Consider the following 25,131-nt stretch of genomic DNA (forward strand, 5'->3'; position numbering starts at 1 on the left):
GTTAATATTTTTGATAGTGTAGCCTTGCCGAAATTTGTGACTATAGAAGTATAAAACACAATCATAATAGCGTACAAACTTACAATTCCAATTAATTATAGTCGAATTTCGACTACTGCGGGACCTCTAGTGACAATACTTACTCTTACTGGTGGTAGGACCTCTTCGAGTCCGCGCGGGTAGGTACCACCGCCCTGCCTATTTCTGCCGTGAAGCAGTAATGCGTTTCGGTTTGAAGGGTGGGGCAGCCGTTGTAACTATACTGAGATCTTAGAACTTATATCTCAAGGTGGGTGGCACATTTACGTTGTAGATGTCCATGGGCTCCAGTAACTACTTAACACCAGGTGGGCTGTGAGCTCGTCCACCCATCTAAGCAATAAAAAAAAAAAAACGTATAATACACTGGTAAATATCCTGTTTTGAGTAATAATTGTTATGGTGGAAAATAGTTCCTCACTACATCTGTAAACATATGTATGATACAACACATGTATGAATATCGTTTTGAGTATTTATAAGGGATACAAATAAAACAAAGCAAAATATAAGTTTTATTGTTTTATGAGACGACAGATTTATCTTTTATTAGTACAAATTTATCTTTTACGAATTCACATGACATATTTATCCTAAATTTTGTGGCGTATTGCTCGCTACTGACACAGATGGTAGAGAGTAGAGAATCACTTTTTTATATTTTTATACACTTATATTTATTAACTTTTGTTAAATCGCGCTTATATTTTATTAAGTCACAAGTATCTTTTATTAAGCCGCGCTGATCTTTTATTAAGTCACATTTATCTTTTATTAAGCCGCGCTTATATTTTATTAATTCACATTTATCTTTTGCTAAGTCGCGCTTATCTTTTAATAATTCACATTTATCTTTTGTTAAGTCGCGCTTTTCTTTTCCTTCGAGTGTATGGTCCGAACGTGTCGGGTGAGACACGAGTGCCAGCTGAATCTCGCCGAGCACGTGGTGCATTTGTACGGAGTCTCCTTGTTGTGTAGAGCTGTTATGTGATAATGAAGCCTGGCCTGACTCTGCGGACGGGTAATAGACTTGAGAAGAAAAGCAGACTTAATAATTATTAGACACGGCATTGCGAATATGAATGGAATGTAAAGAGTCGAACTTATTGAGGTTGGGTAGTCAGTAACCGAAACAATGACAGATGATGATAATGACAGATGATGATAATGACAGATGATGATAATGACAGATGATGATAATGATAGATGATGATAATGACAGATGATGATAATGACAAAAAATAATAATTGGTTGTATGTAAAGCAGATTTACGGACGATAGTTTTACGTGATAACATCATAAAGAAACATTGATGAAAAATTGTGTACTTTTATGAATTTAATTGAATTATCATTATTTTGTGTAATACAAAGAAGGAATTATTTGAAAATTACAAAATTTTCGATAAATCAACGCTCAGGCCGATCGTGTGTCTCTATCGCTCGCACGCTCGGGCTTGGGAGGAACGTGACACTTTTTCGTGCGTGCAGCCGGTGTTCATAGATTCACTATAAGATGTTATCACGTCAAAAAAGAATGATGTTTTTACCGGAAACCGTTTCCCGCAATGATCGCACAGATGATTGTCAGACATCTCCTTGTGGACCATCTGCCGGTGCAAGTACAGGGACGTGCGGGTCTTGAACACCTAAAAGTAAGTACTACTAAAGGGCCTGGATTGCTTAACTTTGAGAGAGAGAGAGAGAGAGAGACTGGTGGTAGGACCTCTTGTGAGTCCGCGCCACCACCCCGCCTATTTCTGCCGTGAAGAAGTAATGTGTTTCGGTTTGAAGAGCGGGGCAGCCGTTGTAACTATACTTGAGACCTTACAACTTACATCTCAAGGTGGGTGGCGCATTTACGTTGTAGATGTCTATGGGCTCCAGTTACCACTTAACACCAGGTGGGCTGTGAGCTCGTCCACCCATCTAAGTAATAAAAAAAAATATCTCAAGGTGGGTGGCGCATTTACGCTGTAGATGTCTATGGGCTCCAGTTACCACTTAACACCAGGTGGGCTGTGAGCTCGTCCACCCATCTAAGCAATAAAAAAAAATATCTCAAGGTGGGTGGCGCATTTACGTTGTAGATGTCTATGGGCTCCAGTTACCACGTAACACCAGGTGGGCTGTGAGCTCGTCCACCCATCTAAGCAATAAAAAAAAATATCTCAAGGTGGGTGGCGCATTTACGTTGTAGATGTCTATGGGCTCCAGTTACCACGTAACACCAGGTGGGCTGTGAGCTCGTCCACCCATCTAAGCAATAAAAAAGAAAATGCTAGATATTCGGGCGCCCTAGAAATAGAAATCGTCATAATTTAATGCACCGCGTAGGGCACCGGTGACCTGCTTGGCAGTCAAAGGGTTAACTGTCTTCACCCACTTTGGGACGCGAGGGCGAAATTCCGATTGCATCTCGGGTTATTCCTCAGACGTTTTTCGTTACGTGATGCTATTCCTCCCACCACGGATGCTCGTAAGCGCGCGTCTGACGTCTGACTTGACAGATTGACAAGTTGAATAATTGACAAATTGACATATTGATATGTTGACGGATAGACAAATTGACAGACCGTCTGAGTTTGAGCCGGCTTACCTTCTTGCAGTCTGAGCATCTGTGAATATAGTTCTTGAGGTGCTCCCAATTGATGTGGTCCTTGAGGCGGGTTTTGTTCACGAATTTGTTCCCGCAGTCGCTGCACATGTAGCTTGAACGAAATATTTAATTGGTTTTGCGCGTGAGCCCATGGTCAGCGTCACGTGAACGCGTCTTTTAGGGTGTTTTAAAACAGTTGACGGGCATGGTTATTGGACTTTAGGTGTCTTCGTTAGATTATGACTTGTGAGGTTGTGAGCTTGACCGGGTATGCACTACCTTCCCGCCCATTTCTTGGATTGGAGGGTGGGGCAGCCATTGCATAATGGAACTTCGAACTTCGATCTTATGTCTCGATGTGGGAGATAGGAATTGGGCTGTCATAAATATGAGCCCATATTTATGGGCTCCGGTACCTACTTACCACCAGATGCGCCTTGAGCTTGCCTACATACTTAAACTATATCGATTTCATATTCACGCGCTAGACAGTCTCCCTGTTACTAAGCTCGTTAACAGCCTCTTATGGTTGCAGACTTACAAACAAACAGAAATTTCATTAAACTAAATTGTTTCAGTTGCATTATTTGTCCCTTCGAGCCGAACTGATTTTTTGTCGGGCGTAAATTGTTTAAATTGGTCTTCGTGCCGCAATAATTTTGTTGCTATAGACACGACGTGTCTACATTTCTACAATTACGGTTTATTATTATTATTATTGTACTTTCGTCAAATTTTCTTATGCTCACTTAAAATCGTTTTCGGAGACGTGTTTCATGCTCATTTTCATGTGCTGTTTGAACGTGGCTATGGATGAGAACTTTCTATTACACGGGACGCACACCAGATTACCGTTCGCTCTGAAATTGTTAAAAAAAAAAATGTTGAAAACAGCGCCATCTTCTGGTGGTAGGACATCTTGAATCCGCACGGGTAGGTACTACCACCCTGGCTCTTTCTATCGTAAAGCAGTAATGCGTTTCGGTTTGAAGGGTAGGGCAGCCGTTGTACTGTTAAAACTGAGACTTAGAACTTATGTCTCGAGGTAGGTGGCGGCATTTACGTCGTAGATGTCTAGGGGCTCCGGTAACCATTTAACGCCATGCGAGCCGTGAGCTCGCCCACCCGCCTAAGAAATTTATAAAAAAAAACTATCCGCTAATTTTCGTCATTCTGAAGTCATCGTGGCCCAGAGGATAAGACGACCGGTGCATTCATGTGTAGCGATGCACCAGTGTTCGAATCCCGCAGACGGGTACCAATTTTTCTAATGATATACGTACTTAACAAATGTTCACGATTGACTTCCATGGTGAAGGAATAACATCGTGTAGTAAAAATCAAACCCGCAAAATTATAATTTGCGTAATTACTGGCGGTAGGACCTCTTCTGAGTCCGCACGGGTAGGTACCACCGCCCTACCTATTTCTGCCGTGAAGCAGTAATGCGTTTCGGTTTGAAGGGTGGGGCAGCCGTTGTAACTATACTGAGAACTTAGAACTTATATCTGAAGGTGGGTGGCGCATTTACGTCATAGATGTTTATGGGCTCCGATAACCACATAACACCAGGTGGACTGTGAGCTCGTCTACCCATCTAGGCAATAAAAAATATTTTTTTTAACTATATCGTTTTAGCGTTTGATTAAAATTGAAGTTAGCGCCATCTCTTGGCCGAGAGTGCGAACTGTAATTACGTTAACACAGATCCGCCGACAGCACCGTACCTTGCCTGGTGACTCTTCAGGTGCCTCAGGAGGTTGCCGCGCCACAGGAACTTCTTGTCGCACTCCGGACAGTAGTGCTGCTGCTTCGACTCGGTCACAGAGCAACGAATCTCCTCGAGCCGGGCTTGGTTCTCGGGAGAGTCCTCCGCGTGCACGTCCAACTTCCTGACCACAGAGCGACAAAGTTTTAGAAGTGCCTTTATTTTCCATCAACTATCCCGTGTTGCACGTCGCGATTACGTTACGATTGGACAGTTCTCTAATATGCTTTTATTAGCTTCAGACGTATGTATGTTAGTATGTAACGGAATCTTTGAACATGATTTTGACCCCCTTCAAAACGTCGGATTAACTCGAAATTTGGTATACTTATTAAGAGGACCAATGACAATTCAATATTAAAATAAAAAATAAACAATAATTTAAAAAAACTAACAAAATACGCTTTTATAGGAAATCAAACTAAAAAATAGAAAAAAAGTTAATAAATTTTAATTTAAAATAGTGTAAGAAATAATGATTTTATTGTAAAAAAAAGCGTGGGGTGCATGGTACCAGTAGTTATAAATATTTTATGAACAGATATGAATATAAGGGTTATTTTGATAATATTCTGAAAAGCACTCCACGCTTTTTTACAATAAAATCATTTTTTTCTTACACTATTTTTAATTCAAATTTATTTTCTATTTTTTAGTTGAATTTTCTAATAAAGCGTATTTTGATCGTTTTTTAAAACTGTTATTTATTTTCGATCACCTATCCCGTATTGCACGATGCGATTACGTTACGATTGGACACTTTTTTTTATAATTTCCATTCATTTAATAACATTGACGGTAGTCACGAGGACCGTTGACAACTGAACATCGACATTGTCAATGCGTTTTTACGTACCTTAGTTTCAATATAATCTGATGCCTCGAGCTGGTCTTCACGTGTTTCCTGAGGTTCGCGGACGTCGTGAAGGATAATCTAAGAGGACACAACTAGAAACTTTTGTACAGCATTCAACTAGAACCGTTATTATCGTTATGTTATAGTTTTAATCTATATATTAATACGTGAAGCAAGAACTTTGTACCTCTTTTTACGAAAATTGCGCGGACGGAGGAGTATGAAATTTTCCACACTTATAGAGAACATAGAGAAGGAGTGCACATGCAAATATTTTTTTAAATTATGCATTAATAATACATTAAATCAATAAAAATAGCCATTACACACACTACCATGTATTTGACACGCACACACATATATATATATATATAAACTCTTTGTTTATTGTCAATCTATTGCTTTTGCTTAAAATCTGTGGTCAAATTGAGAATAGATTAATATTATTTACCTTTAATATTATTTGTCTATAGTGTAGTCTTGGCGACATGTGTGATTATAGAAGTAAGTCTTTTAGAATAGAACCACGATAATGCTCAAACTTATGATTTCAAGTCGAATTTCGACTACTGCGGCACCGCTAGTGAAATTAAGTGCCTTTAACAGTTATAATTTAATGAATAATTTTGTTTTATTGCGAAACCTCGACCTCAATGTTTTGGAACCTAAGATGGGACTAGTCCGGGTGTGCCCCAGCAATCTTATGAGCTGTGACACACAGCTCGTCCCTTTTTTTTTATTGCCCTTGTAGGTAGACGAGCGCACGGCCCACCTGATGGTGAGTGGCAACCGTTGCCCATGGACTTCAGCAATGCCAGGGGCAGGACCAAGCCGCTGCCTACCGCTTAATACTCTCCACAAGCCTCGTTCGAAGAAGGGCATTTCATAGCGCTCGGGAAAAACCGTGGAGGGGAGCTCATTCCATAGCCCGTTCCTATAACTCATCAGTGCTGACAACAGGATCTCGACCTGCAAGACTCGCAGTACGGCTTCCTCTTCTGCCCCCTCTCGATGCGGTGGGTCTCCATGTGCTTGCGGAGCGACGTGGTCCAGCGGAACTTCTTCTCGCAAATCTCGCACGAGTAAGGGCCCGCGCTGAAACAATCCCTCAAACGTCCTTAAACGTTACGGTAACACTCAGGACAGTATACACGTCGTCCTGTCAACGGGCTAATGCCCCTTAAAGCATATGAAGTCGTCGTGGCCTAAAAGAATAAGACGTCCGGTGCATTCGTCTTGAGCGATGCACCAGTGTTCGAATCCCGCAGGCGGGTACCAATTTTTGTAATGAAATACTTTCTTAACAAATGTTCACGATCGACTTCCACGGTGAAGCAATAACATCGTGTAATAAAAATCAAACCGCAAAATTATAATTTGCGTAATTACTGGTGGTAGGACGTCTTGTGAATCCGCACGGGTTTATTATTATTATTATTGTACTTTCGTCAAATGTTCTTATGCTCACTTAAATTCGTTTTCGGGGACGTGTTTCATGCTCATTTTCATGTGCTGTTTGAACGTGGCTATGGATGAGAACGTTCTATTACACGGGACGCACACCAGCTTACCGTTCGCTCTGAAATTATTTAAAAAAAATATGTTGAAAAGAGCGCCGTCTTCTGGTGGTAGGACATCTTGAATCCGCACGGGTAGGTACCACCACCCTGCCTCTTTCTATCGTAAAGCAGTAATGCGTTTCGGTTTGAAGGGTAGGGCAGCCGTTGTACTGTTAAAACTGAGACTTAGAACTTATGTCTCGAGGTAGGTGGCGGCATTTACGTCGTAGATGTCTAGGGGCTCCGGTAACCATTTAACACCATGCGAGCCGTGAGCTCGCCCATCCGCCTAAGAAATAAATAAAAAAACTATCCGATAATTTTCGTCATTCTGAAGTCATCGTGGCCCAAAGGATAAGACGACCGGTGCATTCATGTGTAGCGATGCACCAGTGTTCGAATCCCGCAGACGGGTACCAATTTTTCTAATGATATACGTACTTAACAAATGTTCACGATTGACTTCCACGGTGAAGGAATAACATCGTATAGTAAAAATCAAACCCGCAAAATTATAATTTGCGTAATTACTGGCGGTAGGACCTCTTCTGAGTCCGCACGGGTAGGTACCACCGCCCTGCCTATTTCTGCCGTGAAGCAGTAATGCGTTTCGGTTTGAAGGGCGGGGCAACCGTTGTAACTATACTGAGACCTTAGAACTTATATCTCGAGGTAGGTGGCGCATTTACGTTGTAGATGTCTATAGGCTCCAGTAACCACTTAACACCAGGTGAGCTGTGAGCTCGTTCACCCATCTAAGCAATAAATAAATAAAAACACGTCGCCCTATCAACGGGCTAATGCCACTAGACGCAAACATCACGCTGCAATGGTATCGACAATCTTCAAAACGGACGGAGGCGAAATCACGATCGAGTATTAACTATCGCACACATAGTGACAACCAGAGCCATCTATTGGTCGAGAGCGACACTAAAACGACATTAGCTAGTAGCTCCATCTAGTTGAGAACGTAAGATACAGTACCAATATAATGGACGATGTGTCGGAAAGATTAGAGTAATGGAGGGTAGAAATAAGCAGCACCATCTCAGCGTATTAAAAGTGTCCGCTGAATCCCTTTCAGATTCAGCTAATTAAGATGGCGCCACAGTAGTAAGTGGAAAGATTGGAATAAAAAATAGTGCTATAAGCTATTAGAGTTAGATACTAAATTAAGAATGAAATAACCACTTCCTACGTAAATAATAATAATAAAAAGTTGAGACTTTAAATAAGTACTGAATATTTTTTAAATACAAAAGTCACAAAAAATATAATATATTTTAATCCAACACACTTCACTCTGTTTAAAACTGCTATATTCACATCATTTCCACTTCTTACACTAGCGCTATTTCGGTGAGTCTTCCAACACTAACTCGCTGTTTACAGGTCGACACTTTTTCAACTTGTCCCCTATACAAGATGGCGCTCCTTACTTCTACCCTCCATAATTACAATGTACAACGTATATACAGGGTGTTCAAAAAAAGTTGTAGATAGTATTCTATTACAGATGAAGACATCAGTGGATGAAGGGGTTAAGTACTATATTTAAGATTTTTGAGTTTTTACATTGAATAAAGGTGTTGTTTGCCTACAAACCATATTAGACCTTAAAAGTTCGGGTTTAAAGGATATTTTTAAAAATTGCATGTGATGAAGGATTTATGTACGAAGAAAAAGGACAAATAACATAAGCTTGTTGCCCGTTTTCTCAAAATTAACAAATTGTATAATCCACTCGTGTCTTCAATTATCGATAGGACAAATAAATAAATATTCTCAAGTAAATAAAGTTTTTCAATAAAATGTACTCAGAACATACAAACTATTCATCAGCCAGCCCTAGAATTGTGTTCTACTGGATACAACGTAATATGATTAGTAGTTAAGAATAAGGTTGTCAGCACACCAAAAGAAGCGAATGTTTTTTTTCAAAGCTTACGTTACCGGAGCCCGTGGACATCAACGAAACGCACTACAGCTAGCTAAAAAAAATCTTACAATCACCTTTTCGCTTCACTCACTAAGCCTGCCACTCCGTTCGGGGTAGTTTCGCTATCAGCGCAGTGGTCATCCGGTTTCGAGCTGGAAACAAAGAGAGGGCGATGAGCTGTTTGCCTGGGGCGGGGGGAGGGGGGTATCTGCTGGGAGGTCGCTCACCTGTGTTCCCGGGCGTGGTGTGATAGCACCTTCGATTTGGTCCCGAACCTCGTGCGACACGACCTGCACTGATAACGGATCTTGTGCTTGTTCGCGTGGTACGAAAGAGCCGCTGCGGTTCCGAAATAGCACTCGCACACCAGACAGCTGAAACGTAACCTCTGAAAATTGAATGTCGTCTGGATTAAGGCTCCGGTGAAGGAGACGCGGCCTGGAGGTTAAGGCGGCCGGTGTGCTCGGGCGAAGCGGGGTGCCTAAGTTCCAATCTCGCTGGCGGGTGTTTTTTTTTTTTTTGTTTACTTGACATTGTAATGCACAACGACAAAAGAAAGGAGATATGGTCCTCAAAAGTATCAAAATTCTGATCCGATGATATATTCTGCGGAGCACTGCTCATGCTAGTGTTAGCTAGCTCGCTCAGATCAAGCCCGGAAGCTCAACTACCCGTCCGCGAGAAACTGGAATCGTCCCTTACTACCACTACCACCGAATAGGTAGGCTAAAAAGCAACATTTAAAAAAAATTTAATATGTTTAAACATGTTTTTTTACTTGATTTAAGTGAGATAATTCATTGTTATTAACTATTTAGAAGACAAAAAGTTCAATTTTGTTGTAGGTTTTTTTAAATTAAATGTTACCTTATTTTTTATTAAAAGCTACTATACTAACTTCTATATAGCGCATTTCTAGGCTAGCAACACTGAAGTTTTGATAGAGAGTAATCGAGATGCAGAGACATTCGTTGCCCGACTTAGGAAGAGTGAAGACTCAGAACTGTCATACAGTTTCGTGCGCATTGTTAGATTTAGATTTTTATAAATTTTGCTACATAAATTTTTTTTCCTACCTAAGCTGAGAGCCTTGGTAGGCTATATCAGCGTAGCCTTAACTAGTAGGTGAGCTCACGGGGCTCAAACCTGATGACGTTACTAACACGAACCCTAGCAATAGCCGTGCTTCGCAGAATCTACCACCGGATCGGAAACGCGACCCACTGAGAAGATCCGGCGAGAAACTCAGTGGGCTATGTCTGAGGGTTAATTTACTTGTCGAGCCCTTTGTCGCAAGCGACGGGTTCGACGAGGACGATGACCGGTGCTTGAGGTACCTAAAAGCACCGTTAGTGGATCGGGAAGATCCGAAATGACGTGTTTGGGGCGACGTCGACTGCTTTCCATTTTGTCTTCAGGATCGGGAATGGCTACGTAATATTGTGTCTTTGAACTTATTAAAATTAACTTTTGTGATCGAGACAATCTCATTATATGACTCCCGAAATGTATTAAATTACCGACTTAGATCTTACGAAATGGATAAAACAATTACTGAAGAGTATGGTCTCTGATGGTGAGCGGTCACCATCGGTGTCTGAAGTCAGCAATGCGAGGGAGATAAATCGGATATTTGGGAAGGCTTAGACGACAAAGGGAAGATCTTCCACCGAGCGGGTGATATTTTGCTCGGTAGACCGACGGTCCTAATGTTGTTGTTCGGAACTTGTATATATGCAAGCTTAACTTGAAAATGTAAGCGAGATTCAGGCATCTGTCAAATATCTTGCGTTGTATGATGACTACCGCCACATCACTCCCCTCCGAGAATGGAGGTCGTGTCATTTGGTGAGCGTTGTCCGTGCTGAGATTAGCTTGCAAGGGCCAGTGCTGCTCGAAGCCTGCGGTGAGTCGAGGCTGAGCTTGAATGCTGCGTGACTGTCGCCAGTGCTGCTCGAAGTCTGCGGTGAATCGAGACTGAGCTTGAATGCTGCGTGACTGTCGCCAGTGCTGCTCGAAGTCTGCGGTGAATCGAGACTGAGCTTGAATGCTGCGTGACTGTCGCCAGTGCTGCTCGAAGTCTGCGGTGAATCGAGACTGAGCTTGAATGCTGCGTGACTGTCACCAGTACTGCTCGAAGTCTGCCGTGCGTCGAGGCTGAGCTTGAATGCTGCGTGACTATCGCCAGTACTGCTCGAAGTCTGCGGTGCGTCGAGGCTGAGCTTGAATGCTGCGTGACTATCGCCAGTACTGCTCGAAGTCTGCGGTGCGTCGAGACTGAGCTTGAATGCTGCGTGACTATCGCCAGTACTGCTCGAAGTCTGCGGTGCGTCGAGACTGAGCTTGAATGCTGCGTGACTATCGCCAGTACTGCTCGAAGTCTGCGGTGCGTCGAGGCTGAGCTTGAATGCTGCGTGACTATCGCCAGTGCTGCTCGAAGTCGAGGCTGAGCTTGAATGCTGCGCGTGTATCGTGCGGAGTCCATGTGATGCAGAGCTGCCACGCCGGAGATGTGTGACCCCAAGCGTTGATGATCCGGTCATGGGCTGCGATGGACTGTAGTGGCGTCATGAGGCAGTGTAGGTGCGTGCCGTAGGACCAGGAAGCGCGGTGAGTCGGCTGCGATGGTCCTGTTGAGGCTGCGATGCTGGCTTGCAGTAAGACGACTGTCGATGACTTGCTTTTATCTGCGAGCATGCGGGAATTGTGGTAGCCGAAGTTCTTGATGCGCTGATGATGAGTCTGAAGGCATTGTTCCGTCGCAGGTCACCAGTGTGGAAGGCTTAAACGACGAAAGGAAAGATCTTCGACCGAGCGGGTGATATTTTGCTTGGTAGACCGACGGTCCTAATGTTGTTGTTCGGAACTTGTATATATGAAAGCTTAACTTGAAAATGTCGTAAGCGAGATTCAGGCATCTGTCAAATATCTTGCGTTGTATGATGGCTACCGCCACAGATATAAAAGAGATATAACAAAAGGCAAATCTCATATTTCACATACTCAACAAGACTTTGGAACAATTCTGTAATGAAACTGCAAAAACACTTACCTTATTATGTTTCTTTAGATTATGGTCATTCAGATCCTCTTGGTTGGGAAACGCTTCGACGCATTTCTCGCATTTAAATAAGGCATTCACAAAACTATCGCTTGAGGCTTCTGTATCCCTCTCAGCCTCTATGTCACTCTCAGTTAACTCTATCTCTTTGTACAGATGCGTCAGTCTCTTGCTCTTCGAAGCTTTCTTTATCTTCTTTTTTGGTTGCACTACTGTTTCTGTTTCTGAACATTGCTGATCGGAGAGTGTCTCCTTTTCTTCGCTAGCCGCGATATGCCAGTCTAATTCTTCAGAGGTCTCCGGATCATAATTTATTATTAAAGTGTTTTGGGTATTCAATTTCGATTGGGATACCAATTTTAGGTCCTGCAAATGATCGTTTGTTATTACGTCTATGGCTTGGATTGTGGAGCTATTTTCATGATGCTATCTCGCCCCGGGCTTTAATCTGGTAAGTAGACTTTAACCAATGTTAGCTCTAAGATTTATTTTTTATTGCTTAGTTGGGTGGACGAGCTCACAGCCCACCTGGTGTTAAGTGGTTACTGGAGCTCATAGACATTTACAACGTAAATGCCACCACCTAATTAGAGGCATGAGTTCGAGGGTCTCACGTTTAACAGTACAATGGCCGGTGCGTCTTTCAAACCTGAACACGTCACTGCTTCACAACAGAAATAGGCAGGGTAGTGGCACCTACCCGTGCGGACTCACAAGATGTCTTATATACATAAGTTCTCAGTATAGATACAACGGCTGCCCCATCCTTCAAGCCGAAACGCATTTACTGCTTCACGGCAGAAATAGGCAGGGTGGTGGTACCTACCCGTGCGGACTCACAAGATGTCTTACCGCCAATAGTTACAGTCCTATCATTCCACTGTATTGATGCAAAATATTCTTAATACCAACATACCAACTAATTTGCCATGAACAATCAATAAAAATAAACACCTTCTCTATATCCTGTAGACATTTGTGGGCATATCTCACTTGACTTTTGAACTTAATGAAATTGCTTAATCGGCTAGTACATTCCCAGCATAGGTACATAAGTTTGAAATCTGCTACTGTCTGAAATTGTTTTTTTTTATATGATTATGTATAATAATCCTATATCTCACAGATCACATTAATTAAATTGTAAATAATAAAAATCTTATGAATAATTTTTTTTTAAGGATTAATTAATACACATTCAGAGAAACACTATTAAAATAATTTACTGCCACTAATTGGCGTATCAAAAGATTATTTTGATTGTGTAATATATCTTTTTAAATAGGTGCATTTTTGCCTTTTGTAGTGTCATATGCATTGCGGTACTTAAGTTTTGATAATGATTTTTTGGTACTTACGTATTAACTCCATCGCGGCAAAAATTTTATGGTTAGCAAGTGTGGACAACTCGAAAAATATGGAAAAGCAAATCAGAGCACCCCACTTTCAACCTGGTCTTGTCTGCCCTACCTCTAGAGTGTATATAAAAACCCGGAGGCGCAGAGGGAGAGCAGTCCTCGCCCGCTGTGACGGAGCACGGAAACAGTGCGAGGCAGAACGGCTGAGGCTGAGCCAAAGCTGCGAAGCGGAGCACGTGTGACCGTGCCTCGGCACGCAAGGGCGGAAGGGCTGCCCTCCCCTAGCGCCGGAGATAAGGCGGATTCAAAGCTCCCTTCGAGTTTGACTAAATAATGCAATTTTAATCAAAAAAAATTACCGTGGATATCTTCATAACCATGTGGTTCCGCGGGGTGGGAATGGTGCAGGGAGTAAACCCTTACCCCCATCCCTCCCCCCACCCCGACCCAAAATCAACGGACCATAAAGGAAAGTCTAATCGAATTTTTGCCGCGGCTGCGTTAATACGTAAGTACCGATTTATTTAATCAACTATACTCTATTGGCGTCTTATTGAAAACAATCTGCTAACTGAATATGGAATTAATGAATATGTATGTAAACATTAAAATTTGTAAGGAGAAATTTTGTATTTATTTTTACGTTTAATCACCGTTACTCACTTGTAAATCACCTAAAATTTTATAAAAACACTCTTTTCGCTCCAAGTCTATTTTAATCATTTTTCTTCCAATGCTTAGACAGCCGCAACATACTATGTTTTGTGGATTATCCATAATATTAAACTTCATATGTTTCGTTAAAATATGATAAATATCTCATTCACTATTATTGAGACATCAATTCATTTACGAAAATAAACAAGATGCCATTGAAAACCACCATATTAGCATCGCAGATGTCAAAAAGTTTTATTCGTCATGTTGCAGCGAAATTAAAAACTTTAAATTGGCTCCAATTCCAATTTTAAAAGAAATTCTATGTAAATTTCAAACAGTAATTTCAAATTCGAATTATTTAAAAAATTTGAACTTATTATACTGAAATATTTTCGATGTATTGTTTTTTCTTCATGTGAATAAACAAAACGCTTATAAGCGTTCCGTTATACGCTGTATTATTACACTTCACTGTTAATGTCATGTGACAGAGAAGTGTGCAAGTGCGAGTTTGAGAGTCCGCTTCATATGTTTGGTAAAACGGAATGGAACTAATTTTTCATACATTTGACAGGACAACAGTTGCACTTCTTTGTATTGGCTTCTTAGGTATTACACTAAGCAAATGGCAAAATTTCTTGAAATAGATCTTTCTGAATTTGTAATCAACGATAACATAGCAGATGATTTCCCTTTAGAATGTACATGCGTGTGTTGTCTGTCGCAAAATACCCGATTCATAAACTTAAAAACATGCAAACACAAAACCTTTTTGGAGGTTTTCTTCAAGGATATGGTAAGTTTAAAGAGTCAAATTATTTACTACATTCTATTGTTTGTGCTAAAACAATTTAAAAATCAAATTAAGAGAAATTATTACTTAACCAAGTACACTTGGGTCTATGGAGATTGGCATTAAGCAAGATGGCCGACATTTGTATTTTCACAGATTTGTCTAACGAAATACGTACTTAACAAATGTTTACTAATGACTTTGTCGGTGAAGGAATAACGTCGTTCAATAAGTCAAAGTCGCGAAAAATAATAATTTGCGTAATCACCTGTGGTCCCCTCCTCGCGTCGTTTCCTCACTGCTGAGGGTCGTGACCATTATAATTCGACATGATTTTACTCCTTGTGATGTCCCGCCAGCGCCTCCGATCATTGGATCACCTGTGGTAGGACATCTTAACAATAGTCCACACGGATAGATACCATAGAACGGTTAACGTCAATTACGATTATTATTACATATTATTATGTTCTTAATTATATATACATAAATATACAGGTATATGTTGTATGTGTATATATATTTGGTTTAAGCTAAACTTCGCTTAACACGCGACGTTTATTTTTGTAATTAAAGGTGCGTTTTATTTGATATCAGCATCAACAGTTCGATGTTTTTAATTGAACTTCAATTAAGTTTCCTCCATTCGAATAGCTGAAGAAGTTTTTTTTGTTATGAAATTTATTTCAAATTTTGAACTTTAAATGGCTCTCTCCTTTAAAGTTGCAAAAATGTCGCTTCAACTAAATAGCCTTTAACTTCTCAATAATATGTATGTTGTGTGTGTGTGTGTGTGTTTATATTTCAATCGATGGGTACAGACCCTCTAATTTGTTCCCTAATGATTCCTGTGCACCTGATGGTTGTCTGGAAGAAATCGCTCTGAGCGATAAGAACCCTAATTGTATTTTTTTGTATTTAATTATTTTTTATTGCCCATGCAACGACAGACGAGTATACGGCCCATCTGATGGTAAGTGGTTACCGTCGCCAATGGATTTCAGCAATGCCATGAGCAGAACCAAACTGCTGCCTACCGAATACTATCTCTCCCTCTCTCTTTCTCTCTCTCTCTGTCTCTCTTTCTCTCTCTCTCTGTCTCTCTTTCCTCATTATCTCTCTCTCGCTCTTTCTCTCTCTCTCTCTCTCTCTCTCTCTCTCTCTCTCTCTCTCTCTCTCTCTCTCTCTCTCTCTCTCTCTCTCACACATCGTATCTCAAAACCGGGTGCTGGTATTTACGGTTTTTTTTTATTGCCCTTGTAGACAGATGAGCATACGGCCCACCTGATGGTGAGTGGTTACCGTCGCCCATGGACTTCAGCAATGCCAGGGGCAGAGCCAAGCCGCTGCCTACAAATTACAATTGGTCCCATTACAACTTTAGACCATGAGCCGGGAGAAAGTTCATCCATCGACGGTTTATAATTTCAGTTTCCAGTCACAGATTTGTTAATCTGTACGATATGTCATCGCATGCTGAAATTAATACACGATTTCATAAGGAAAGTTGAAAAAAGCACTTTAGCGCTCAACAATAAGGTGAATATTAAATTGTATTTTTGTTTTCGCGTTGCTGAGTTGTTTATTTTCAATGTAGCTATAGTAGAGTTATTTTGTTGCTGCAGTTTGGTTCATAAAAAGTCGGAGCGGTGAAGCGAATATTTCTTTTTTTTTTTTTTTTTTTTATTGCTTAGCTGTGTGGACGAGCTCACAGCCCACCTGATGTTAAGTGGTTACTGGAGCCCATAGACATCTACAACGTAAATGCGCCACACACCTTGAGATATAGTTCTAAGGTCTCAGTATAGTCACAACGGCTGCCCCACCCTTCAAACCGAAACGCATTACTGCTTCACGGCAGAAATAGGCGGGGCGGTGGTACCTACCCGTGCGGACTCACAAGAGGTCCTACCACCAGTAATTACGCAAATTACAATTTTGCGGGTTTCATTTTTATTACACGATGTTATTCCTTCACCGTGGAAGTCAATCGTGAACATTTGTTGAGTACCTACGTATTTCATTAGAAAAATTGGTACCCGCCTGCGGGATTCGAACACCGGTGCATCGCTTCAACACGAATGCACCGGACGTCTTATCCGTTAGGCCACGACGACCACTAAATTTCGCTCTCTCTTCCACTCACGATCCTTATGGACGGGCATAGTGATGCGCATTATTGTTGTCGATAAGCGTTATCGATAGTGTATTTAGTTTTGTTCACGAGAACGGCAGAGATTAACACTTTGTAACTTTTCGGGATCTATTTTCATTTTAGTGAAAACATTTAAAACATTGTTGATAACAACACGTGCTTGTGCTGGTATATTGATGCCAACAGGCAAAATATTATTTGAATAAATTGTGCCGTTTTGATACAAAACAAAGGAGTAGCCATTATGTCACTAAAGAAATTCAGAGAACGAATGCACAAAAACAAATTTCTCTTCGACATATATACTATGACTGCCTTCGATGACTCATTTGTTTCTATCGATAATGGCGTTGCGCCCGCGCAACATGCTCACCGCCCTAGCCCGGCTGTGTTTTATGACCCAAACTGCAGCAACAAAATAACTCTACTACTTATAGTGACTCGATTGTGTTCTTGGCGTTTCTGAAGTCTATGAGCGAAGCACAGATAAGTTATGTTAAAGCGTATTTAAAAGTTTTCAGTTGGCAACATTTCGAAAACTGTGCCGAAGTTGTACAGTGCTAACAGATAGGCATCAGGGGTAACTGACTCAAGTAACACATCTGGTGTTAATTCGTGAGCCGAAGCAATTGAAATCGAAGCTTTAATACCGCCACCTTAAGATTGAAACCTCAATTGAACCGCTCTCTCAAAACTCAAATATTCCTGATTCATTTTGTTACGATGGAAATTTAAATTAATCTATTCTAAATCTTTCTAGGTCTCTAGCGGAAATGAAGGTGTGACGTTTCGGGATTCCGAAGTAAACTACAAACCCAAATTGAGCATCACTAAATGTCAAACGCTAGCTGACATAAAAGTGGAAGATGATATTGACAGAGCTGTTGTTGACATCAAGAGGCGAGCGAAGGATTGTAACTACGAAGCCTCCACGGTAGACCATTGAGTTACAAAGATATGTTTTTGCAGTAAAGGAATTCGGGTGTTAGTGCCTTTACTTCCGACCGCGTAGCATAATCAGTGCTAATAATATCTACTAAATATGTGCCTAATATTTTAGCAAACATTCATAGAACTCTTAGCAAACGCGTTGTCGGATAAAGAGTGATGCTTAGAGGAATAGCACTAAACTTCTCAAAACAACTAAAATACTATCTCTACTATATATACTATCTCCCTAATCAACATTAAAAAAAGGAGTATTTAATTTTGCTCTAGTAATTCATATTCATACAGATATAAAGGTTTTAAGATACCCCTTTTAAAACACGGAGTTGAAATTTTAATTTTATTGTATTATTAGACCGATTGCCGTATTCTTCAAAGCGTAATAAGCTGGCAGCCAATCTACTTCTGCTTGCGTTAAATGATTTCAATATATTCAAAACATGTAGGTATCCCTCAAAGGAGCCTTCACTTAATACTGTCGAAAAATATGCAATAGCGCCTAAGTATTCTCTTTTTAACATAAAATTATTACCTTTTCTATACCTTTTTTGTTTGTGACTAAAATAATGGTCCTTCGAGCCGGAGGGACATGACATTTTCTGATCAACAAAAACAACTGTTCGTTCCAGGTATCAATATTCAATGCAGAACCAAACGCAACGTGCACCGAAGCTCGCATACCGGCGCCCACATCGATGACTCAACGCAATACCTTGAACCTGGACACGGCTATTAAATCATCTAGCTTCGACGACTACGAGCTGATAACAGAAATTAAAATCGAACCGGACAGCGAAGTGGATCCGGGACCGTCTGATGTGAAGCCCAGAAGGAATACCAGTGGAGTTAAGACGAAGAAGGTAACAGGTTTTATTACTTTAAATGTCATCTGATAAGTTTGTTTCGGAACAAAGGCAGAGGAGTGCTAGCGTCCTTAGGCTAGCTCACCATCGTCAGTAGTTTCGTCTGCTCTGTCTCCACAGGACCTATAGAAAATGGAGGGTAGGGTAGGGGAGGTAGATAACCCGGATGTAGATAAAAAAACCCGTTGAAACAGCAAACTTTACTTTTTGCCTTCATTTGGCTATCTTGTCGCTATCGGCCGTCGAATAAGTCGTCGTGGCCTAAAGGATAAAACGTCCGGTGCATTCGTATGTAGCGATGCACCGGTGTTCGAATCCCGCAGGCGGGTACCAATATTTCTAATGAAATACGTACTCAACAAATGTTCAGGATTGTCTTCCACGGTGAAGGAATAACATCGTGTAATAAAAATCAAACCCGCAAAATTATAATTTGCGTAATCACCGGTGGTAGGACCTCTTGGGAGTCCGCACGGGTAGGTACCACCACCCCTCCTATTTCTGCCGTGAAGCAGTAATGCGTTTCGGTTGGAAGGACGGGGTAGCCGTTGTAACTATACTGAGACCTTAGAACTTATATCTCAAGATGGGTGGCGTATTTACGTTGTAGATGTCTATGGGCTCCAGTAACCACTTAACATCAGGTGGGCTGTGAGCTCGTCCATCCAACTAAGCAATAAAAAAAAAAATATTAGAGCGTAGTTATTATACTATTGTCACGTCATCGTCGCTCGATGCACGCGTGAATTCTTAAGTCGATCGGACGTCTCAAGTCGGTGTAAACGACGACAAAGATTCCGTTACGAGCTAATGGAAACGCGTCAAAAACTGCACCACACTCTGTACGTTGCAGACCAAGAACTACAAAAAGAGCAAGGTCAAAACGCCGGTAGATAAGCACGAGGGGAAGATCAGGACGGTGACTCTGAGCGAAGAGGACCTATCGACAGAGAGGGAACTCCTGAGGAGCGAGGAGAAATACCAGAAGTTGCCCTACAAGTGTGATTTGTGCGTTGTCGGTTTTGCCACCGAAACTATCTATCAAGGCCACATTCAGAAACACCATGACAAGGTATTTATTGATTAGGAACTAATTATTACACATTGTATCTGTATAGAACGATACAAGATTTGGAATGGTTTGGTCCATGGAACAAACCATTCTTTGAGGTCTGTTCTTGATGTCATGCATCCACTGTGTTTATTGGAAACGATAAAGTAAACGTAAATCGTTAATTGTTTTAGAACAAAAACGGCTTCTCCTGCGATATATGCGACTCGGTTCTAAATTCTATACCGATACTGAGAGAGCATAGACGGAGGCATCTGCGCAGGTAGGTATCGTCTCGTATTTTCTTCTTTATTTTAATACTAGTATATTATAGTGTATTCTCAACTATAAAAAACAAAACAAAAAGCAATTTCTCCCGACTTATCCGGCAGGTTCGAATGCCAGATCTGTCTGAAACGCTACCACGACAGTTACAGCGCGGTCCAGCACTACAACGACTGCCATGGCGACGTGGACTCGATCGCGGTCGCTTACAATTGTAGGGAGTGCAACTTCAATACCAAGTACGTTTTTGGAATACCCTAGTATCAACTAGTATCGAAGCGTTAACAAAGGGTTTACTTGGTTGACTCTATACGAGCTCATTCGCGAAGCAGCTACTCTTGAGTTGTTAGGTGTCTTTTGGAAGCGCTCGGGTAGCTGTTAGCAAATTCTACCCCTCCTGGCTGAGCCCCTGCTCGCCAATCTGTCCTGCTGAAACTGTAAAGACCTCCGGGCCATCAGTGATCCCTCAATAATAAAAATCAACATGAGCGAGTGGAAATTAACGTTTTTGGAATATCCTAGTATCAACTAGTATGAGATGTGAAGTGTTAATAACGTATTACAGGTTTTGTTTCATTGATCCTTACTGAACAAATTTGACAATATACATATCTCAAGATTAATTTTTTGCCTACCTATTGGCCCTAGCAAGAGCAGTGCAGAATCGACCATCGGATTGGAATCGCGATCCGCTGAGAAGAACCATTGGGCTGTGTCTGTGAGTCTCAAGATAAGGGGCGCGACATTTGCCTTCTAATGTCTGCAGCCTTGGCTCCCACGCGAATCGTTCGTTCGTCTGGTTCATTCAAAACACGAGCCCTGATCCAGTTTCTCGTTTTCAGCTCGTATCGAAGTTACAGGTACCACAGGTCGAAGCACAACAAGCCGGCCTGCGACCTGTGCGGCAATATCTTCGTCACTAACAGCAGCCTGAAGATCCACATGCTGTAAGTTTGTAGTTTACTAGAAGTGTTATTGAAGCAAAGATATATAGTCGCGATATAAGCTGTACTGTGGCAGGTTAATTATGATGATTGATAAGGTTTTAAGCCGACTTCAATGAATCAGGAGGTTTTGAGGTTACTCGATTTTGTTTAATGCGTGTGGTGGGTTTACTGGTGGTAGGACCTCCTGTGAGTCCGCATGGGTAGGTACCACCACCATTTTGAACGTGAAACAGTAATGCGTTTCCATTTGAAGGGTGAAGCACCTGATGTACTGTAATAAATGAGGTCTTAGAACTCATGTCTAAAGGTGGATGGCGGCATTTACGTTGTAGATGTTGTTGGGCTCCGGTAACCACTTAACACCAGGTGGGCTGTGAGCTGGTCCACACATCTACGCAATAAAAATAATAATGTTAGAGTATTTTTATAGGAGGAACCGATTTTCATGTTTTTTTGTACATTTTTGATACGAAAGGTGTGGTCTCGTTATATCAAGATCCGACCAGTTCGTTTTTGAGTTAACCTCAAATAATGAATATATAAATGACTTCGACCATATCGACGTGTGCCGAAACATACATTGTCGTGTTCCCCGGATCCACTCTCGGTGCTTTTAGGGTCTTCAAGTACCGGTCACCGTCCTCGTCGAACCCGTCGACAACGACGAAGAGTTCGACGTGCGAATTAATCGATAGTCACAACCCACTGAGTGTCTGGCCGGATCTTCTAAGCGAACGTACACTTTTAATACACTGAGATGGTAATCCTTACACTGATGGTGCTTCTACCTTCCATATCGCGATCGTATCGTTTCAGAACGAAACACAAGCCGACGCCCGTCACATACAATTGTGAGCTCTGCGCTAAAGTGTATAAGAGCAAATCCGGCTTGCACTCACACAATTCGAGCGCTCACGGCGGCGGAGCTCAATGCCACACGTGCAGGACGCATTATCGTTCTCACAGAGCGCTGATGCACCATCTGAAGACGCATTCCGCGCACAGGGACACGTCCGAATATAAGTAAGCGTAGATGAGAACTAGATCAGCAGAATTGATTTTATCGTGACGTCATCGTGCTGATGGGGATGAGGTTTGGAACGATATGAACATGTGATGAGACGAAATGAAAACGAGGTTGGTAAGAGAGTGTTAACTATGAATGTGGAAGGATATAGAGGAAGAGGTAGATCTAAGAAGAAACGATGGATTGCGTGAAAGAAAATGTGTGTAAGAGGAGAAGTGAGCGAAGTAATGTTATATGATAGAGGAGTGTGGAAGGAGAAAACATGTTGCACCGACCTCAGGCGACTGGGAAAAGGGCAGGAGAATAATGATGTCATCGTGCTGACGTCACTACCGTCATCGTCAGGACTGAGGAAGAAAAACGAACTTGTTTGCCCGTATTTCCCTTTAGCAATATTCAAAAGGTCTGACATGGGCGGCCCCGAACTAGCCTACATCCTATCCGCTAAAGTGGTTATCGGGGCCCATGGACTTCACAGCTGGAATTCGGCTACCTCGAGACGTGAGGTCGACCAATCGAAGTCTCAATTGTCTTAATCCGTGCCCCACCCTTTAGACCGGAACGCTTCACTGCTGGACGGTTAGGCCTACCCCTAAATCAGGTCGGATAAGATTAAACAGTGACCATTTTCCCGCCATTGGGAGCTTAACCAATCGATGCTTGCTAAGCTCTGTTATCTGAAGTTCCACACACAAGCTAAGTGCTCACGTTTTAGATTTGAATGCGCTGATTGCAAAGGCAAGTTCGCGAACAAACAATCGCTTCGCAGTCATATAGAATGGGAGCATTTGCTCATGAGACATCATCGGTGCGTGAAATGCGATAAGGTATGTCTTTCTATTTGTTTTTTTTTTTTTTAATTGCCCTTGTAGGCAGACGAGCATAGGGCCCACCTGATGGTGAGTGGTTACCGTCGCCCATGGACTTCAGCAATGCCAGGGACAGAGCCAAGCCGCTGCCTACCGTTTAATACTCTCCACAAGCCTCGTTTGAAGAAGGACATGTCATAGCGCTCGGGAAACACCGCGGAGGGGAGCTCATTCCATAGCCGGATGGTACGTGTTAACTAATATCCATCAAACCTAAGATTTCTGAACAGACCTGACGTGAAGCAGCCGCGGAAGATAACGTATAGCGTAGGTGGCCAACTTAATTAGAACCAAGATCTACTGTCTACTGACAAAACACTATGCGATCTACCAATGACGTTTCTTGAAATTTAATGAAGCAATGTAGTTCAGTATACAAAAAAGTAGCATATTTTCTGGCGCCTTATTAACAGAATTCGACATATAATTACTTCAGTGCGCCGCGTAGGGCACCTGTGACCTACAGGACCCCTTGAGAGTCCGCGCGGGTAGGTACCACCACCCTGCTTATTTCTGCCGTGAAGCAGCAATGCGTTTCGGTTTGAAAGGTGGGGCAGCCGTTGTAACTATGCTGAGACCTTAGAACTTATATCTCAAGGTGGGTGGCGCATTTGCGTTGTAGATGTCTATGGGCTCCAGTAACCACTTAACACCAGGTGGGCTGTGAGCTCGTCCACCCATCTAAGCAATAAAACAAAAAAAAGAGTTCGATGTGATAGAGAAAACAAAAAGCGTGCTGATAAAACGAAATAAGATTACATTGGCAGGTGTTCCGGTCGTCCGCGTCGCTAAAGAAACATGATTCGTATGTACACGAGAAGAAACGTCCCCCGCGCGATAAGATCTGTGATTATTGCGGAGAAGCCTTCACCGTGAGTAACAATGTTGAGCTAGTAGTTAGTACATTGAAGTCGTCATGGCCTAAAAGATTAGGCGTCCGGTGCATTCGTATGTAGCGATGCACCGGTGTTCGAATCCCGCAGGCGGGTACCAATTTTCTAATGAAATACGTACTAAACAAATGTTTACGATTGATTTCAACGGTGAAGGAATAACATCGTGTAGTAAAAATCAATCCCGCAATATTACAAATTGCGTAATTATTGGTGGTAAGACCTCTTGTGAGTCTGCGCGGGTACCACCACCCCGTCTATTTCTGCCTTGAAGCAGTAATGCGTTTCGGTTTGAAGGGTGGGGCAGTCGTTGTAACTATACTGAGACCTTAGAACTTATATCTTAACACCAGGCAGTAACCACTTAACACCAGGTGGACTGTGAACTCATCCACCCATCCATGTAATAAAAAATAAAATAAAAAATATAGCCCTGGCTTTGCGAGTCTGGCTGTAGTGTTGACCGCGCGAACCTTCTCACTCTGACCGGGTTCTGACTCCGGGCGGAGATCGGACGTCGGGTGTAAGAGTTCAGGGGAGTCGCTTAGTGCGATAGGACCCTAAAACTGCTTGGGCCCGCGGTCTGCTCCCAACATCTGCAGATCGTCAAATCCCACATACCCCGCGCGCCCTCTATGCCCGGGGACCGCCTAGGAGGTTCGCCCCTGGCCTGAAAAAAATTTAGTAGATATAACTCTAGTACAATACGGAATTTTAAAACACAGTTCCACTGTAACACGAAAAGAAAAAACCCCTTTTTTTTCTACCTATACTGATAGCCTTGAGAGGCTATGTCAGCTTACCCTAGCGTGTGTAGGTGAGCTCACGGGGTTCAAACCGGAGAGTTGCTAACACTGACCCTAGCAAGAGCAGTGCTTCGCAGAGTCTACCACCGGATCGGAAACGCGACCCACAGAGAAGATCCGGCGAGAAACTCAGTGGGCTGTGTCTGTGGGTTAATTCGCTCGTCGAGCCCTTCGTCGCAAGCGACGGGTTTGACGAGGACGGTGACCGGTGAAAAACCTCAAGGACCGTCTTATAACGCGGTACTTCTACAACGCGATAACGTGATTTTTGTTACTCTACTATGGCTATGTTTTAATTTTTGTTCATTTTTTTTCAGACCAATTCAATTCTGATGTCACATTTACGCGCGCATACGGGTCAACGACCCCTGAAATGTTCGTTTTGCACAGCGGATTTCGCTCATTCTGCCGCTCTTTATAATCACACTAGACTCTTACACGGCGGTCAGAAGCGTAAATGACCATAATTAACGAGCGAAATGACCATAACAGGGCCCTGAAACTACGATACTTTAAGACAAATATATTTTTCTGTATGGAAGCTAGCGACATCTTGTAGCGGATGCCCCTAAACTTATACGTTGTTAAACTTATAGATAAGCAACTCGAGCACTCAACAAAACTGTTTACGGGCCACTAGATGGCTTCGCTT

General features: G+C 42.2%; 2 protein-coding genes across 3 annotated transcripts in view; one reads left to right on the plus strand and one right to left on the minus strand.

The window, feature by feature from the left end:
* Nucleotides 1-548: 548 nt before the first annotated feature.
* On the minus strand, nt 549-14,262 carry LOC114246658 (uncharacterized). 2 transcript variants are annotated; one of them, XM_028179301.2, is made up of 13 exons: nt 13,846-14,262; nt 12,779-12,898; nt 11,816-12,190; nt 8,991-9,151; nt 8,838-8,915; nt 6,731-6,841; nt 6,232-6,357; nt 5,263-5,340; nt 4,366-4,530; nt 3,388-3,498; nt 2,639-2,750; nt 1,590-1,688; nt 549-1,050 (listed from the first exon to the last, which is right to left on the minus strand). In XM_028179301.2, the coding sequence occupies exons 1-13, from the start codon at nt 13,972-13,974 to the stop codon at nt 898-900; spliced, it is 1,818 nt and encodes a 605-aa protein (XP_028035102.2). In that variant the 5' UTR covers nt 13,975-14,262; the 3' UTR covers nt 549-897. The 2 variants fall into 2 exon arrangements, with proteins under 2 accessions (XP_028035102.2, XP_028035103.2); XM_028179302.2 differs by lacking the exon at nt 6,731-6,841 and having other exon boundaries at nt 13,846-14,086.
* Nucleotides 14,263-14,401: 139 nt separating this feature from the next.
* Nucleotides 14,402-25,131, plus strand: part of LOC114246247 (uncharacterized) — a 60,571-nt gene continuing 49,841 nt past the window's right edge. Inside the window, exons 1-11 of the mRNA XM_089731350.1 lie at nt 14,402-14,638; nt 16,067-16,174; nt 17,551-17,724; nt 18,368-18,598; nt 19,455-19,673; nt 19,847-19,935; nt 20,045-20,176; nt 20,780-20,884; nt 21,701-21,907; nt 22,627-22,738; nt 23,548-23,652. Coding sequence (XP_089587476.1) covers nt 14,468-14,638; nt 16,067-16,174; nt 17,551-17,724; nt 18,368-18,598; nt 19,455-19,673; nt 19,847-19,935; nt 20,045-20,176; nt 20,780-20,884; nt 21,701-21,907; nt 22,627-22,738; nt 23,548-23,652 — 1,653 coding nt within the window. The 5' untranslated portion in view covers nt 14,402-14,467. The remainder of the gene's footprint in view (nt 14,639-16,066; nt 16,175-17,550; nt 17,725-18,367; nt 18,599-19,454; nt 19,674-19,846; nt 19,936-20,044; nt 20,177-20,779; nt 20,885-21,700; nt 21,908-22,626; nt 22,739-23,547; nt 23,653-25,131) is intronic.

This window comes from Bombyx mandarina, chromosome 11 (genome assembly GCF_030267445.1).
Source record: "Bombyx mandarina strain Sakado chromosome 11, ASM3026744v2".
NCBI classification, from domain to species: Eukaryota; Metazoa; Arthropoda; class Insecta; order Lepidoptera; family Bombycidae; genus Bombyx; species Bombyx mandarina.